This window comes from Nycticebus coucang, chromosome 12, assembly GCF_027406575.1.
Source record: "Nycticebus coucang isolate mNycCou1 chromosome 12, mNycCou1.pri, whole genome shotgun sequence".
Lineage (NCBI taxonomy): Eukaryota > Metazoa > Chordata > Mammalia > Primates > Lorisidae > Nycticebus > Nycticebus coucang.
Window position 1 is genome coordinate 95,444,799 of NC_069791.1, and position 18,341 is coordinate 95,463,139.

The 18,341-nt window shown below is 47.1% G+C and overlaps 1 protein-coding gene across 4 annotated transcripts in view; it reads left to right on the forward strand.

The window, feature by feature from the left end:
• Positions 1-18,341, forward strand: part of MYH11 (myosin heavy chain 11) — a 124,891-nt gene that overhangs the window by 40,494 nt on the left and 66,056 nt on the right. For all 4 annotated transcript variants that reach the window (XM_053556359.1, XM_053556360.1, XM_053556361.1 and 1 more), the window contains exon 4: positions 10,746-10,773. In XM_053556359.1, coding sequence (XP_053412334.1) covers positions 10,746-10,773 — 28 coding nt within the window. The remainder of the gene's footprint in view (positions 1-10,745; positions 10,774-18,341) is intronic.

The window sequence follows — 18,341 nt, forward strand, 5'->3', positions numbered from 1 at the left end:
TCCCTCTGTGTGAGCCAGAGGGTGAGAGGCAGAATTTGACCCCTCATTTCCTTGTTCATCCAACAGTATTCATTGAGGGGGACCTACTGTGTACCAGCCACTCCCTGGCACAGGATGAGAAGTGTTGATCAAATCATGCCACAAATAACTGTGCTGTAGAGGGGAGGTCAGGGAGCCCTGAGGGAGCCTGTCCTGGGTGAGGAGGGCAGGAAAGGCCTTCTGGGGAGGCGATATGTGGGCTTACCTCAGGAACTCGGGGGCTGGAGCAGAGAAAAGGAGGGAGAACATGGAAAGTAGTTCTGCTTTGGAAATGCCAGAGCTTCATGTGGATTTGGAAAACGCCCACTGGGGTCCAGCACATACCTTCAGAGTATTTCTTTCTACCCAGGGGTGAGGAGAGGAAGGCTGGAAAAGAGAAAGCCCTGACCTGCGGGGTAGGGGCTCAGTGCCTTTGCTATGTGACTCAGTTTCCTCACTTGTCCCGAGAGGATCATGGCTGGGCCTACTCCAGTTGTCATAAGGGCTTGTCTAGGCAGTGTATGGGGGTACAGTGCCTGGTCAGAACAAGTGCATCAGAGGTCACCTGTCAAGGGCCCACTGTGAAGGACCATTCGGGGATGTGTTTACATTCATCTCTCAGAAGGCCTGGAGCCCTCTGAGGATGCTTCTCCGTTGTGTGGGGCATCATTAGATAGGGAGCCACTTTCCTCTACACAGTGGAGGTTGTGTCCTTCCTGCCTCCCTGGCCCAGGGGTGTCGGTGACCTTGCAGGGACGCAGCCTTGGCCTCCTCCCTCCCGCCTGGTCCCACAGGAGCCTGGCATGAGAAGGAAGGAGAGGAGCAGCGAGCCTGGGTCTGTTCTCAGTCCCAGCTGAGTTTTCTCCTTTTATGGTCAGCCTGCAGCCCTCTGGCTTTCCAGCCAGAATCCGTGCACTTGTGTTTGGGATTGGGCCGAAATAGCTGGTCTGTGGGGAGCCGGGCACCTCCTGACAGTCCCTGGGCCGCTGTGGGGGAGGGACCACTGAATTTCCTCAGAAAACGCGACTTGCACATGCAAGGCCAGACCAGGACCCAGGGAGGAGGAGGGGGAAAGGCACGTTGAAGGATGGGGGTAGGAGGGGACACACGCGCCGGGGCTCAGGGCTGGCAGTCACGCCTGACTCCACTAGAGCGGGTGCTGGGTCGTTCCTCCTCTCAGCTCCTGAGGCACAGGCCTGCTGTGCTTGGGCTGTTCTGCTTTGCCATCTTCCCTGGCATTCCAGCCCCTCCTTCTTAAGGCAGCTCAGTAGTCACCTCAGCGGTCAAGGCTTCCTGCCTCTCTCAGGGAGTGTCAAAACCAAGCTCCATTTTCTGGCACTCTGGGCACAGAGCCATCATCCCATTGCTTGCATCTTGTGGTCATGATTTTGCTCTTCTCACTAGCACTCTGGGTCTCCAGCTTCTCCAAGGTGAGGATAAGTAGCTTTTACGTTTGCATTTTTGCTGAATGAATGTGAGAACACTCTAATGTGTGTTTTCCATTGCTTCTACCTCAATTGCTCCCTAAGGCAGAAAGCCATTCAGATAACAAGCATTCCTTGAGCACCTACTGTGTGTTCAAGTGTTGTTCCTGCCACCCACGATCAGGCACAGCATGGGAAAAGCCCAAAAGCAGTTCTGTAACCCTTGGAAACCTAACAGACCTATGTGAAGTCAGATCTATCACCCCTTGCTCTTAGTATAAAATTAACATTGTTTTTGGAAAGCTTTCTTGAGGTATAATTTATGCATTATAAATTAAATCCTTTGAAGTATACAATTCACCAGTTAACACGTGAATTTACAAAGTTATGCAGCCATCACCGCAATCTGGTTTTATATTTCCATTATCCCAAAAAGAAACCTGTGCCTTCCTGTCACTCTGTATTATCATCCCCAGCCCCAGGCAACTGCTAATCCGTCTCCTGTCTGGATAGATTGTTCTGGACATCGCATGTAAGTGGAATCCTACAATATTCGATCCTCTGTGTCTGGCTTCTTTCACTCAGCAAGATGGTTTTAAGGTTCATCCATGTTGCAGCATGCGTTATCCTTGTGTTTGAATACCATCCTGCTGTATGGATAGATCACATCTGGTTTCTCCAGGGGCCAGTTGGACGTTTTGGTTACATCTACCTTTTGATAGTTATGAATAATGTACATTAGGATAATTTTGACCAAAATGGAAAAGAAAACTACATGCCATGTCATGGATAGATGGCCCACTATTATTCTATATAATCTGTGCCTTTCCCTCATCCCCAAAAAGTCTTGAAAAGTAGGTTAAATAATGATCACAATGAGGTTAACTGCTATAATAGAGAGAACCTTTGTCCTATGGGATGAGGGCTACCCCTAGGCCCTATGGGACCTTTATAGAATTAGAAAAATGCACCCCTTTCTTAAGACGCTTTACCTCCATCTGCTGGAAGATTATTATAATAAATACGCAAATCTACAATGACCAATGTGAGTAGTTCCCCTTAGAATTATGCAGTGCACAACTTGCTCTACTGTCCATGGCAGCCCTGCAGGGAGGGGGTATAGCTGAAAGACCCCTAATTCAGCTCTAGAGAAGGGTACGGCCAGAGAAGATATGGAGGAGGTCACTCCCACAATGATATTGCGAATACAGATTAGGGTATATGCCCCCCCCCCAATTGAAAATAGGTACTCAAACAAAAACTTGTATGTGACTGTTCATAGCAGCACTGTTCACAATAGCCAAAAGGTGGAAACAACCCAAATGTTCATCAACAAAATATGGTCTTTCTCTATGATGGAATAATAGTCAGCTATAAAAGGAATGAAGTACTGATATTTCATGAACCTCAAAAGCATTATGCTAAGTGAAGAAAGACACAGAAGGCCACACATAGTTTGATTTCATCTATGTGAAATGTCTGGAGTAGGTGAATCGTAAAGACAGCAAATCGGTGGCTCCCTGGGATTATAGGGAGTGATTATGGGTACACAGTTTTATTGTAGAGTGACAAATTTTTTTTGGAACTAGACAGAGGTGGTATTTCGTGTGAATGTGCGAAATGCCATCAAATTATTCACTTTAAAATGGTTAAGTTTGTGTTATGTGAATTTCACTTCAATGAAAAAAAAAGAGGGAATGGGTTAGGCAGAAGAAGTGTTGGTGACGGGTGCGCTGGGCAGAAGAAACAGCCTGTGCAAAGCTGGAAGGGGCGACACTACTTTGCACGGAGAACTCTTCTTTTTGGAGTTGGACACAAGTTCAGACTTGGGGAGGGAATCAGAAAGCTCCAGAACCTCAGGGTTCCTGGAGTGCCATGTGGGTTGGCAAAGAGCACCCACACAGAGCCCTTCTTCTGCCTGTAACCAGCGCTCTGTGAGCTTCCCACGCTTACAGGCAGTGTGTTTCTGATGGGAATGTCCCAGGCCAGAGGTCTCCCAGCAGCACCCAGCACGGAACCACCCTGGCAGCTCCCAAGCCTTTCCCTGGAGCCTGCTCCTTCTCCGGGGGGATGGTGGTGCTGTGAGCATCAGACCCATAAATGCCCCCAACCCCTCCTCAGGGCCAGGCTTCAAAAGGCTGCTGGGAAAGCCTGCTTCTCTCTCAGAAGCAGATAGACCAAGATAGCTCATCTGTCTGTCCACCTCAAAATCCTTCCTTAAAATAGTGGCAGTTGTCTGGACCAGCCTCAGGAGGTTGTCTTTCTGCCTAGGGTGTAATCACAGGGTGCTTGGTTCTCTATGCCTCACTCAGTCATGTACCCTGTCCTGCCTCAATCATTTTTGATCCTAGAAGGACATGCTGTAGGTTATCTGAGGAAGGCAAAATCATACATTGGTAAAAAGCGTGGTCTGTGGAATCAGGCGGACCCAGGGTTCTGGGCCCAGCCTGCCACTTAGCAGTTGCATATTAGCTCCTGTGGCTGCCATAACAAATAACCACTTGGTGACTTAAGACAACAGGAATTTATTCTGTCACAGTTCTGGAGGCCAGAGGTCTGAAATCAAGGTGTGAGCAGGGTTGGCCCTCCTGGAGAACTCTGAGGGGGACCCTATCCCTGCCTCCCTGCTGGTTTTTGCTGGCCATATGCAACCAATGGTATTGTTGCCTTGTGGGTGAATCACTGTAATCTCTGCCGCCTCCTTCACACAGCATTCTCCCCATGACTCTACTGTCTCTCTCCTTTCCCTGATAAGTAAGGATACCAGTCGTTGATTTAGGTCCCACCCTAACCTACGATGATCTTGTCTCAAGCTCTTCACCTTAATTACACCTGCAAGACCCTTATTCTTAATAACATCACATTTCAAGGTTCCAAATGTACACATCTTTCGGGGACCACGATTTGACCCACCACGGTGACCAGAGGGAAGGAGCCACATGCTTGAGCCTTGCTTTCCTTGCTTATAAAACAGAGGTGATACTGGCTCCCACCCCGGGGCAGGGCTGCTGTCAGCAGGTGACTTTGGCTGGGGAGGAGCTCAGAACAGGCCAAACCACAGCCAGCGCTCGGGAGATGGGAGGTCTTAGTGGGATTGCAGCCAGGAGGCTGTTTTCTCTCTTTTCTAAGCTTTGTGGTTGTGCTGGTGCCACCAAGAACCATGTATTCTGTTCCATTGACCATTTGGGGGGAATGAGGAAAAGGTTTTAAAAGTTCATAGCACAGACCAGAATAGAAGTAGGTGGGGTGAGGGCGGCGCCTGTGGCTCAGTGAGTAGGGCGCCGGCCCCATATGCCGAGGGTGGTGGGTTCAAACCCAGCCCCGGCCAAACTGCAACCAAAAATAGCCAGGTGTTGTGGCGGGCGCCTGTAGTCCCAGCTACTCGGGAGGCTGAGGCAACAGAATTGAGTAAGCCCAGGAGTTAGAGGTTGCTGTGAGCCGTGTGACGCAACGGCACTCTACCCGAGGGCGGTGCAGTGAGACTCTGTCTCTACCAAAAAAAAAAAAAGAAGTAGGTGGGGTGAAAGAAGGTCTCTCTCCTGTCCTTGTTCTCAATACTTCAGACCCAGTGGTCAGAGACAACCACTGTTGGCCATGTCCTGAGCCAGCTGTGTAATATGCTCACTGCATACACAGGTGTGTGTCAGGGGTGTGTGTGTGTGTACATGTGCATATATATGCGTGTGTGTCCCTCTTTTGAAGACAAAATGTTCCCTAGCCTAGCCTTTTTTTTTAAGCTTACTGTATTTCGGAGATTGTTGTACTCTGTTCATAAAGTTCTGCCTGCTTCTTTTTCATGGCTGCCTAATGTGCTATTTTACGGGCACCCCAGAATCAAAACCCCAGGACTGACCTGACTCGTCTTCAGTGACTGGACTGGTTAGATGGTTTCTTTCTGCTCTTTCACTGTGTGGACACTGTGGTGGTGAACAACTTGTGTGTCTGTCTTGTACATGTCTTGAATGCATTCTTGAGAGTTTTGGAGCAGGCCAGGAGTCCCTGCAGGAGTCAACACAGCTGGCCTAGAGGTCAGGACTGTAAAGCAATGGAGGGTCTCGATTCCCAAGGAGAACACTCCCTCTTCCTGCCCTGTGCAAGGCTGGGTCCTTCCTTCCTGCAAAGCTTCCTCCAGGCCCTCGCCCAAAGGTCAGATTTGCCTGAGTTGGAGCCTCTCAGCAACCCCTGAACATGGCCCCTGAGGGCAGCTCTGGCCTCTGCTACCACCTTGGTGTGGAAAAAGTGAATTAGGAAGAGGAACTAAATATCCTTTTGGTTCTTCTGCCCTTTTTCCTGAGGATTTGATTCAACCAGGTTTCCTGAACGTTCATTTGTAATCTTGGGGGAAGAGAGAGAGGATTGATTGGAAGGGGGCATAGGATCCATGGAGCTAGCCTAGACCTCTCTTTCATCTTGCCCTGCAGTGGGCCAGACCCTCTCTATATAATATAACCCTTCCCCCCACATGTGGTCACTATTGTTCTGTGATACACAGGCATGGTCTTTTTTAGTCGCAACCCTGCATCCATCCTCCCATCTATGCATCTGTCCATCCATCCATCTATCCATCTGTCCATCCATCCATCCTTCCCACTTCCCCTCCTCCCATTTATCCTCCCATCCTCTTAACTCCCTATCCTCCCTTCTCCCCATCTTCCCATCCATCCATCATCCCTTCTTCCCATCCTCTCCTCCTCCCATCCTTTAATCCTCTCCTCCTTCCCATCCATCTTCCTGTCCATCTTCTTATCCTCCTATCCTCTCATCCATCCATCCTCCTTCCCTCCTCTCCTTCTTCCCTCCTCCCATTCTCCCATCCTCCCATTCTCCTATGTTTCCATCCTCCCATACATCCTCCCTCCCCTTCTCCCCTCCTCTCCTCTTCCCTTCCTTCCCGCCTCCCATTCTCCCATCCTCCCATCCACTCATCCTCCCATCCTCCCATCCTCTCATCCTCCCATTATCCCATCCTCTCATCGTCCCATCCTCTCTTCCTCCCATCATCCCATCCTCCCATCCTCTCATCCTCCCATTATCCCATCCTCTCATCGTCCCATCCTCTCTTCCTCCCATCATCCCATTCTCCCATCCTCCCATCCTCCCATCCTCTCATCCTCCCATTATCCCATCCTCCCATCTTCTCATCCTCCCATCCTCTCATCCTCCCATTATCCCATCCTACCATCCTCTCATCCTCCCATCTTCTCATCCTCCCATTATCCCATCCTCTCATCGTCCCATCCTCTCTTCCTCCCATCATCCCATCCTCCCATCCTCTCATCCTCCCATTATCCCATCCTCCCATCCTCCCATTATCCCATCCTCCCATCCTCCCATTATCCCATCCTCCCATCCTCCCATCATCCCATCCTCTCATCCTCCCATTATCCAATTCTCCCATCCTCTCATCCTCTCATCCTCCCATCCTCTCATCCTCCCATTATCCCATTCTCCCATCCTCTCATCCTCTCATCCTCTCACCCTCCCATTATCCCATCCTCCCATCCTTTCATCCTCCCATTATCCCATCCTCTCATCCTCCCATCATCCCATCCTCCCATCCTCTCATCCTCCAATTATCCAATCCTCCCAACCTCTCATCCTCCCATCCTCCCATCCTCTCATCCTCCCATTATCCCATCCTCCCATCCTCCCATCCTCTCATCCTCCCATTATCCCATCCTCCCATCCTCTCATCCTCCCATCCTCCCATCCTCCTATCATCCCATCCTCTCATCATCCCCCCATTATCCAATTCTCCCATCCTCCCATCCTCTCATCCTCCCATTATCCCATTCTCCCATCCTCTCATCCTCTCATCCTCTCACCCTCCCATTATCCCATCCTCCCATCCTCTCATCCTCCCATTATCCAATCCTCCCATCCTCTCATCCTCCCATCCTCTCGTCCTCCCATCCTCTCATCCTCCCATTATCCCATCTTCCCATCCTCTCATCCTCCCATCCTCTCATCCTCCCATCCTCTCGTCCTCCCATCTTCTCATCCTCCCATTATCCCATCCTCCCATCCTCTCATCCTCCTATTATCCCATCCTCTCATCCTCCCATCCTCCCATTATCCCATCCTCTCATCCTCCCATCCTCCTATCCTCTCATCCTCCCATTATCCCATCCTCTCATCCTCCCATCCTCCCATCCTTTCATCCTCCCATTATCCCATCCTCTCATCCTCCCATCATCCCATCCTCTCATCCTCCCATTATCCAATCCTCCCATCCTCTCATCCTCCCATCCTCTCGTCCTCCCATCCTCTCATCCTCCCATTATCCCATCTTCCCATCCTCTCATCCTCCCATCCTCTCGTCCTCCCATCCTCTCATCCTCCCATCTTCTCATCCTCTCATCCTCCCATCCTCTCATCCTCTCATCCTCCCATCCTCTCATCCTCCCATCCTCCTATTATCCCATCCTCTCATCCTCCCATCCTCCCATTATCCCATCCTCTCATCCTCCCATCCTCCTATCCTCTCATCCTCCCATTATCCCATCCTCTCATCCTCCCATCCTCCCATCCTCTCATCCTCACATTATCCCATCCTCTCATCCTCCCATTGTCCCATCCTCTCATCCTCCCATTGTCCCATCCTCCCATCCTCTCATCCTCCCATCCTCCCATCCTCTCATCCTCCCATTATTCCATCTTCCCATCCTCTCATCCTCCCATTATTCCATACTCCCATCCTCCCATCCTCCCATCCTCTCATCCTCCCATTATTCCATCTTCCCATCCTCTCATCCTCCCATTATTCCATCCTCCCATCCTCCCATCCTCTCATCCTCCCATTATTCCATCTTCCCATCCTCTCATCCTCCCATCGTCTCATCCTCCCATCCTCTCATCCTCTCATCCTCTCATCCTCCCATCCTCTCATCCTCTCATCCTCCCATCCTCTCATCCTCTCATCCTCCCATCCTCTCATCCTCCCATTATCCCATCCTCCCATACTTCCATCCTCCCATCCTTCCATCCTCTCATCCTCCCATTATTCCATACTCCCATCCTCTCATCCTCCCATTATTCCATCCTCCCATCCTCTTATTCTCCGATCTTCCCATCCTCTCATCCTCCCATCTTCCCATCCTCCCATCCATCCTCCCTCCTCTTTTCCCTTCCTCTCTTCCTTCCCTCTTCCCATTCTCCCATCCTCCCATTCTCTCATCCTCTCATTCTCTCATCCTCTCATTATCCCATCCTCCAATCCTCCCATCTTCCCATCCTCTCATTCTCCCATTTTCCCATCTTCCCATCCATCCATTCTCTCTCCCCTTCTCTCCTCCTCCTTTCTTCTCCTCCTCCTTTCCCTCCCTCCTTCTATTCTCCTATCCTCCCATTCTGTCATCCTCCCATTCTCCCATCCCCCCATTATCCCATCCTCGCATCCTCCCATTCTCCCATCCTCCCATCTTTCCATCCTTTCATCCTCCCATTCTCCCATCTTTCCATCCTCTCATTCTCCCATCCTCCCATTCTCCCATCTTTCCATCCTCTCATTCTCCCATGTTCCCATCCTTCCAGCCTCCCATCCTACGATCCATTCATCCTCCCTCCCCTCCTCCCCTTCCCCATCCTACCCTTCTCCCATCCTCCCACTCTCCCATCCTCCCACCCTCCCACCCATCCAACAAATAAAATTGAGCACCTGTTACATATATCTACCAGGTACTGGAGATAGGATGTTAGACCAACACTGGGAGATCTTTGATGAAGTGAGGCTCATGAGGGCTAAGCATTATGATGGTAGGGCTAGTGCCAGAGATTTGATTTAGAAAGTTCTTGCCACTTTGGTATTGCCCATCAGTGGATACTATGCTCTGATTTCTCTGTTATTGGCTCAAGGTTAAAGGTGTTGGTGACCATTCCCATGTCACTCATAGGACAGGAAATGAGGTCCAGGGCTGGCTCTACCCTCTGAGGCCATTTTAAGAATAGAAAGTTATCAATAATGTCTGATACTTAATTACATTTAATCGAATGATCCCCTTTGTGTCCTCCAAGTTTTTCAGGTGGTAAACAACAGAGACCGACTCTGCCAGCTGGTATAGGAAAGGAATTTGTGGAGGAGCTCACAACTACAGTGGGAGGACTAGGGGACCAGGCTTGGAGAATGACAGAAACTGTGGCTGCTCAGGCCTGGGCAGCTGGAAGTAAGGCCCCCTCAAGGCTTTGTCCACCTGCTATACTTCCTTGTCCTCGATTGAGCTTGGAGGTGTGACAAGAGAGTCCAAATAATGCAGCCCAGGGCACATTCTTACCTCTTCACTGGGGGCTGGAGAAACTCATGAGGCATCCCCAGTAAGAGTGTAGGGGGTGGTGTGGGCGAGACAGAGGGAAAACCTCCTAAAGGAACACAGGATGTGCTTCCTGGAAGAAGAGGTAATGGATGCTGGATTTTCAAAAAACAAAAATGTTCACTCCATCATATTACAGATGAAGAAACTGAGGCATGGAGAAGTTTAAAAATATTTGGCCAAGGCCACAGAGCTGAGGCATGTCCAAGTGGGACTCCAGTCTGTCTGTGTTCTGGCCATAACTCAATCAGGCAGGGTGGATCTCCCCAGACACCCCAGATCCAGTGTGGCTGGATGCCCACTGACTACTGGATGAATCAGGCTCCTGCATTTTTCTGGGACTGCCTCTGCGACTGTGGAGTTATCCTCCTGGCTTTGGTCTTGCCCCATACTGTGGGCAGTGAGCTCATAGGGCCCCTTCCATTCCAACTTTAGGATAGGACTGGGGCCAGGTCCAGACCCTCAGCTCAGAGCTAATTCTTTTTTGTTGTTGTTGGGGATTCATTGAGGGTACAATAAGCTAGTTTACACTGATTGCATTTGTTAGGTAAAGTCCCTCTTGCTATCATGTCTTGCCCCCAGAAGGTGTGGCACACACCAAGGCCCCACCCCTCTCCCTCCTTCCCTCTCTCTGCTTTTCCTCCCCTCCCCATGACCTTAATTGTCATTAATTGTCCTTATATCAAAATTGAGTACATAGGATTCATGCTTCTCCATTCTTGTGATGCTTTACTAAGAATAATGTCTTCCACTTCCATCCAAGTTAATACGAAGGATGTAAAGTCTCCATTTTTTTTAATGGCTGAATAGTATTCCATGGTATACATATACCACAGCTTGTTAATCCATTCCTGGGTTGGTGGGCATTTAGGCTGTTTCCACATTTTGGCGATTGTAAATTGAGCTGCCATAAACAGTCTAGTACAAGTGTCCTTATGATAAAAGGATAGCTCAGAGCTAATTCTAATTCATGGCTCTTTTTTCTTTCTCTTTGCAGATCGGGAGGACCAGTCCATTCTATGCACGTAAGTGGAGCTGTTTTTTACTCTTTTTACTCTAGAGTCAAGATCCAACCGACTAAAGAAAGCATCTCAGAGGCTCTTTGGTCTGTTCACTGGCATGGGTAGATGCTCACTGAAAACTTGTGGCGAACGTTTTTGTGCTGAGGCCGGCAGACCTAAATTCTTAATGATACCTGGTGGCATTTTGTTCCATACCTCCTTTCCTTTTCTAAAGACTGGCATTTATTGAACACTTACTATGTCCCAGGACTTGATCGAAACCTTTTGCATGCAGAATCTCATCTACTTGAAAGGCAGGTGCCATCTCCTTTGTGAAGGAAGCTGAGGTTTGTGTTAAGCAATCACTTCAAAATTTCGCAGTTATCAAGCCAGTGACCACATCTGAACCATATTTGCTTGGTGTCACAGTTTCTTTGAAGACCTTGGGTACCTACATGGTCAGAGGATATGAATTCAATTTAGAATCATTCAGAGAATCTTCACTATTATATATAAATAATATGTGTTTAATAGATGCTGTTTATTAACGTTGAATTCACAGCCAACAGCTCTGTAACTCGTGCCCAAATGAAGCTTATCTCACATATATTTTCTATGTAATGGATATCACAGCCTTTTTGTACTTAGAAACATTAGCTAGCACTTCAGTAACTAGGGCACATTTCAGTATATGTACTGCCAAAAGTGGACACACCATGGGGGACATTTTAAATAGCAAAATCAAGAACAAAAAGCCTCAAATACAAAAAGTTGTGGCACTACATATATTATGAAAAGGACACTTGTTGGTAGTATGAGAGCTGAAAGTACAAGGCAAAGTGTCGCCTCACTCAGCCTCAGGTGGGGATTGTGCATTGGGTCAATCCAATTTTCCCTGCTCTGCGCATTTCCATGAAGTAGCATGAAGGTTGATTGGGAGGTTAGGAATAAATTTTAGCAAATCAGCAAATTTGCAAATAGGAATCTGTGAATAAGGAGGATCAACTGTATGTATATCTTTATATGTGTGTATACATATAATAAGTATTTAAAGTCTAGAAGCAACCAGGAGTTATAATCAATAGGGATTGGTCAAATATTATAAAATACAGCATTTCCAGGCTGCCCCTGCAGTAAGGCTGATCTGTATGGGCTCAAACAGAATGCGCTTTCAGATGTACTGTTGAGTAGAAATGCCAGGGCAGACCAACTAGCATTTGCAGAACGCAAGCAGTGATAAACTTATAAAAGAGCAGGAATGCATAAATATGTATGTATCCTGTGCATTTGCATAGAAAGATGTGGAAGTAGTAACTACCAAACTAGTAACTGTCTTTGCATCTGAGGTAGGAGAAAGGTTTACAGAAAGAAGTTCTAGTTAAAGGCTTGCAGGCGCCTCGCCCTGAATCTCCCCCAAGAGCAATGGTTCAGGATTTACTAATTCAGTGTTTCTAGTGACTTTGTTGAACAGAACAACCCCTCAAATAATGAAAATATCAGAGAGAGGGAGGGAGACATACACACATTTTTTTTTTTTTTTAGAGACAGAGCCTCAAGCTGTCTCCCTGGGTAGAGTGCTGTGGCATCATAGCTCACAGCAACCTCTAACTCCTGGGCTCAAGCGATTCTCCTGCCTCTGCCTCCCAAGTAGCTGGGATTATAGGTGCCCTCCACAATGCTCGGCTATTTTTTTGTGGTTGCAGCCGTCATTGTTGTTTGGCGGCCCTGGGCTAGATTCGAACCTGCCACCTCAGGTGTATGTGGCTGGCGTCTTAGCCGCTTGAGCCACAGGCGCCAAGCCTACACACATTTTTTAAAACTCTGACTACCATTAGCATTTCCTTCAATTAAAAATATGGACAATAAACCACAGTGTTAATAGAATTGTCAACAGATATTAACAATAACTGGCTTTGTTTGTAGACTTCCGCTCCTGTAACTCTCTGCATGTTCAGAGTTGTGAATAAAGAGGTGTAGCTTAAGGTGTTAAGAAATTCATGGGCGGTGCCTGTGGCTCAGTCGGTAAGGCGCCGGCCCCATATACCGAGGGTGGCAGGTTCAAACCCGGCCTCGGCCAAACTGCAACCAAAATATAGCCGGGCGCCTGTAGTCCCAGCTACTTGGGAGGCTGAGGCAAGAGAATCGGTTAAGCCCAGGAGTTGGAGGTTGCTGTGAGCTGTGTGAGGCCACGGCACTCTACCGAGGGCCATAAAGTGAGACTCTGTCTCTACAAAAAAAAAAAAAAAAGAAAAAGAAATTCTAATGGCCTGCATCCTTGCTTTTCAAAAGTGCTTTTCCAGCCACGCCCCCCAACTGTTTTTCACAGCAAACTCTCAAGGTCAGAAGGATAGATTCACACATTACTCTGTGTCACCAAGTGCTGGGTACATGTTAGGCCCGAGGGGCCTGGTAGTGAACAAAATAAAACAAGGATTTCGGACAGTAATGGATGACAGGATGACAGTGAAATGTATTGAGAGACGATAGAAAACTAGTGATAAATTTGGGGTTATATAGGTAGAAAACTGGGAAATGAAAAAATAAGACAATTAATTAACTCTCAGGAAAATGAAAATTTAGATAGGAAGAATAATCACAGTGGACCAAGGAGCACGCATTTACATTCTCATGCAAACCCAGAATTCATCTAACTAGAGTAACTATTTGTGATCAGATTGGCTCTTTGGGGAAAGCAGAAAGGATTGAATCACAGCTGATTTTCCATGGTGGGAAGTCAACATTAGACGTTTACTGATGAACAGTCAGGAATTAGTGATGTAACGCTGCTGGAGTATGAAGTTCTTTGTGCTAAATCCACATGCTGACTTGGTTTCCTTGCCTTTTCAAGTTTCTAGAGGGCACCCCCACTCCTGGCCCCTTCCTCCATGTTCAATCTCAGCAGTGTAGCACCTTCAAGTCTTTTCCTCCAGCTCCCCTGCCTCCTATTACAAGGACCAGGACCCTTGTGATTATATTAGGTCCAGATGATACAAGATCGTCTCCCCATCTCAAGATCCTTAACTTCACCACACCTGCAAAGTCTGTCTTGCCATGTAAAGGAGCATAATCACAGGTTCCGGGGATAAGAATCTATTCTATACATATACACACACACATACATGTATATGGGCATCTTTTGCAGGGCCCTTTTTCAGCCTACCACAGGGCCCTTTGAACTCTTGTGAGCCAGCCGTCATCTTACAGGTGCCAAAACAGCATTGCTAAACTAACATCTGTTGAGTAAATGAATTCAGTGTGATAACAAAGGGGAACAGGGAAGAATAGGCCTTATCCACAGCTTCCTAGCTGGGTGGCCTTGCACAAGTCACTTAACCTCTCTGAGCTAAGCTTATGGAGAGGCTGTGAAGATGAGGAAGAAGCCACCTGCCTTCATCTCTAACACCCACCCCATGGGCGACTGCTGCTCCTCCATCTAACAGAACTTTCTGTGATGATGGCTGTTGGGCATGTAAAATGTGGCAAATGCACTGAAGGACTGAATTTTTATATTTAATTTTAGTTAATTTAGATAACGACCCCCCCCACCTTGGGCATTATGATTCTGAAATATTTCTTGCCTCTGTGCACTCATCTAAGTCCACTGCGTCTCCTCCCTGTCACCTCTCATCTGCCATCGCAGCAGCCTCCTAACTGAGCTCCCTGCTCCTATCAGTTCATTCATTCAAATAAACATTCAGTATAAGAAGACTCATTCATTATCCACAAATAAATATGCCCTGTGGGTGGTATGGTGTAGTAAACTATAGATTCCAGAACAAAACCTGGGTTTGAATTCCAGCCACATCACCAACTAGTTGTATGCTATTGGAAATAAGTCACTGGATTTCTCTGAGCCTCAGTTTTCCCATCTGTGAAATGGCGGCAGTAAGTGCCCCACTGGGATTACACCTATAGTGATAGGTGAAGGATTGAGAACAAGGCTACTTTAAAACAGCTGCTGTCTTAAAGACAGCTCACTGTCTTTAAAACTCCCTCCTGTAATCTGGTCTCTGTCTTGCTGTTTTGATCCCCTTCAACACTGAGGGGGATCAAAGCCTCAATATCAAGCCTCAATCTCTTCCTGAAATGGTCTCCCGCATCCATTATAATAAAATGCCTCACTGTGGCTTTAGAGATTGTGTAGCTCTGGCCCTACGGTTTACAGTGATTTTGTAGAGCAGACCCCCCCCCCCGCCCCAAATAATGGGATTATAAAAGCAAGAATAGCTAAAATTTTTGTGTACCAGGCATTGTTCTAAACATTTTATATACATATATATACATACACATACATATATTTACTCATTTACTCCTCATGACAATCATACAAAGTAAGTATTCTTATACATTTTATAGACAAAGAGACTGAGGCATGGAATGGTAAAATGACTTATGTAGGGTAACATAGGTAACTGGCAGAGCAGGGATTTGAACTCAAGCAGTCTGGAGCCCATTGTGCTATTCTGCCAATTAATGCTGTAGAGGAGGGAGGCATCCCTGGAAGAGCCAGAGATAGTCTTCAGAATAGGTGCTGTGTTTAGGCTTTGCAGAATGTATAGGAGTTGGGCACTACCAATATGAGAAGGCCTTGCCAGAAGCAGGGGTGCGAGTCACGCGAGGGCCAGGGACTGCATATTTCTGAGGTTCATCAGAGTCAGTCTGGCTTTCCTATAAAGGACAGACCACTGGCTGCAATGGACTTGGAAGTGGTGTTCAACTCTAGGTGCCAGGACCAGCTACACAATTTGTAAAATGAAAATGCAGAGCCCCTTGTTCAAAAGTTATGAAGACTTTCCAGATCACAACATCAGCACATTAAATCCAGCATGAGACTCTTCTCTGGGAGGTCCCTGTGAGACAGTCCAGGACGCTCACCCACGAAGCCGGCACTACTGAGAGCTGAGGGGTCGAATGGCCACTGGTGGCTCCTTCCAGCTGTTGCAGCTGGAATGATTAAAAAGACTTGGTGGTGGGTGCACGTGGTCATGAGTCCAGGTCCTCCAGGAAGAGGGAGCAGGGCATCAAGTTCCCCAAGAAACAGGAAAGGGGTTTAGGGTGCTCAGGCCAGGAAGCCATCTTCACCCCCAGGTTCCAGTATCAGAAAAACAAAGATATTATTAATGCTTCTGGACCAACCTTGAGTACATCAATCTTTAGACACCCACGAGCCTGGAGCTTGGGATGTTTTCTTTGGCAGAACCTCCTAGGGCGATTTATTTTTATCAGTAAAACTTGGAAACTGTTAAGCTAAGCAGTCCACGTAGGGAGGAGCAGATTCCCAAAGTTTGTGTCCTACTTCCTCTCCCTGACATAGTGGAAGAATAAGGCCACCGACAGGTCACTCCAGTGTCTTTATGGTAAAAGCAAGAAGGTGGGAGAGGCTGAATACAAAGGTGGAAAAGGAAGAAATTGTTGTGGGAATGGAGAGGTGGGCAGTAGCCATCTGGAAACACTGGTTTGTCAGCATGAAGCCTGTGTTTTTCATGTACTGCTGTCCCAGCTATGTTTTTTTTTCTTTTTTGAGGTGGGGGGGAATAAAAATAGGCTCAGTATCACCTATATAGGTGGTTTCCTGCACTCAGAATTTTCTTTCCTTCCTCTTGATCTTATCAGAAATCAGACCCTTCAGTTCAGCATGAAGTTCATCAACTGTTATGACATTAGCTTGATTAAAGTAATTTATACTAAAGTGTAAATGGCTGAGTGGCTTGTCTCATTGATTAAGGCAAGTAAAGACTCTTAGAATATACAGAACTCTGAAGGAGTTGGGGCTGGGACTTCTCTCTATCTTTCCTTGGCCAAAATAAAAGGGTAGAAGGCAGAACATGGGCTCTAGTATCAAGTGAACCTGAGCTCAAATCCTATATCTTCTCTATATCCTATCTATGTGAATGCAGGAGCAATTGTAACTTGGAGCAATTTACTTCAACCTCTCTGAGCCTGTTTCCTAAGGCAAGTGTTGGGAATAATAACTCCATTAGGTTGTGGGAGGATTAAATAAAAAGATTTGTGAGCCCAATGTCTAACACAGAGCAGACTTTCCACATATATCTGTTCTTCCCCTTCCCTTTGACCTTAGAAAGCAAGTTCCTAGAGGTTGGGCCTGTGCCATGGAGTGACTTAGTGAAATGTAGTAGAAAGAGTCCTAATTGCATTGGAATCAGAGACCTGACTTGCAGATCTGACTAAGCCAGTGGTTCTCAACCTTCCTAATGCTGTGGCCCTTTAATGCAGTTCCCATGAGTTGCAATCCACAGGTTGAGAACTGCTGGACTAAGCCCTTGCCTTGCTGTGTGACCTAAGGCAAGTTGTTTACCCACTCTGGTCTAGACTTTCTCTTCTGAAATAATATGGAGGCAATGAATCTATAGGAACAGGAGGAAGACACAGGAGATAATACATGTGAAACGATTAGCAAAGCACCACTAACCCCTCCTCGCTACAACCGCCTGCCCCCCCCCAAAAAAGTTAATAGGTCAATTCTTTAAAAAAAAAAAATTTTTTTTTTGGAGACAGAGTCTCACTATGTTGCCCTTAGTAGAGTGCTGTAGCGTCATAGCTCACCACAACCTCCAACTCCTGCATTCTCTTGCCTCAGCCTCCCAAGTACCTGGGATTACAGGCGCCCGCCACAACGCCCAGCTACTTTTTGTTGAAGTTGTCATTGTTGTTTAGCCGGCCCAGGCTGGGTTCAAACCTGCCAGCCTTGGTGTATGTGGCTGGCGCCATAACCACTATGCTACAGGCGCCGAGCCTCTTTAAAATTTTTAAAAAAATCTTTTCTTTGGGCTTTGATTTTTCCCTTTCAGGGAAATGAGGATAATGCTTCCATGGTTCCTGTTTCACTGAGGCCCCGTGAAATAATGCGGCCTTTGAGAATAAAGGCCATCAAGAAGGAGGGAACAGCTGGGGTGAGATGTTTCATCGTTTCTGACCACCAGACATTCAGTTTCGAGACACTGCGACCTGTAGGGTTGGGCCCAAGCAATTCAGGGCACATGCTTCTTTCTTTTCATTTTTTTAAACCATGAGCAAAGTTATTAATGGGACTCTGGCAGAGAAAATTAATTTCTTTATTTCCTAATTAGGAAGAAGAGCAGAGACTGCTCTAGCATTGGTGGCACTGGTTCAACACAGACAACCTTGAGCCGACCTCGGTGGACAAATTCTTTTCTAGACTTAAAAAAGCCCCTCCCTCTCTCTCTCTCTTATATTTTAGAATATTAAGTGAACTCAGAAAATGAGAGTCTAGGTAAAGAAAGGAAAAGCAAAAAGCAAAACAAAACAAAAACAAGAGGAGAGGATGAGAAAGGAGGGCTGTCTAGGTTCAGGGCATGTCCTCGTTAACTAGGAGCGGTGGGAGCCAGAGACAGTGTCTGCAGCCCTTGCAGGAAACAATCCCACCATGATGAGTTCTGTTGGTTTAGAAAAGTAGCTAGATCAAAGTCATTTTGATTAAAAAAAAAAAATCTATCCATCTACCCCTCACATCCTAGAAGTATATACTGTTTTGATAAGATGGATAGTGCTCTCCCCTCCTAAGCCTATCCACTCACAGTTTGTCGTGAATTATTCCAGCCAGGTTTATCCTT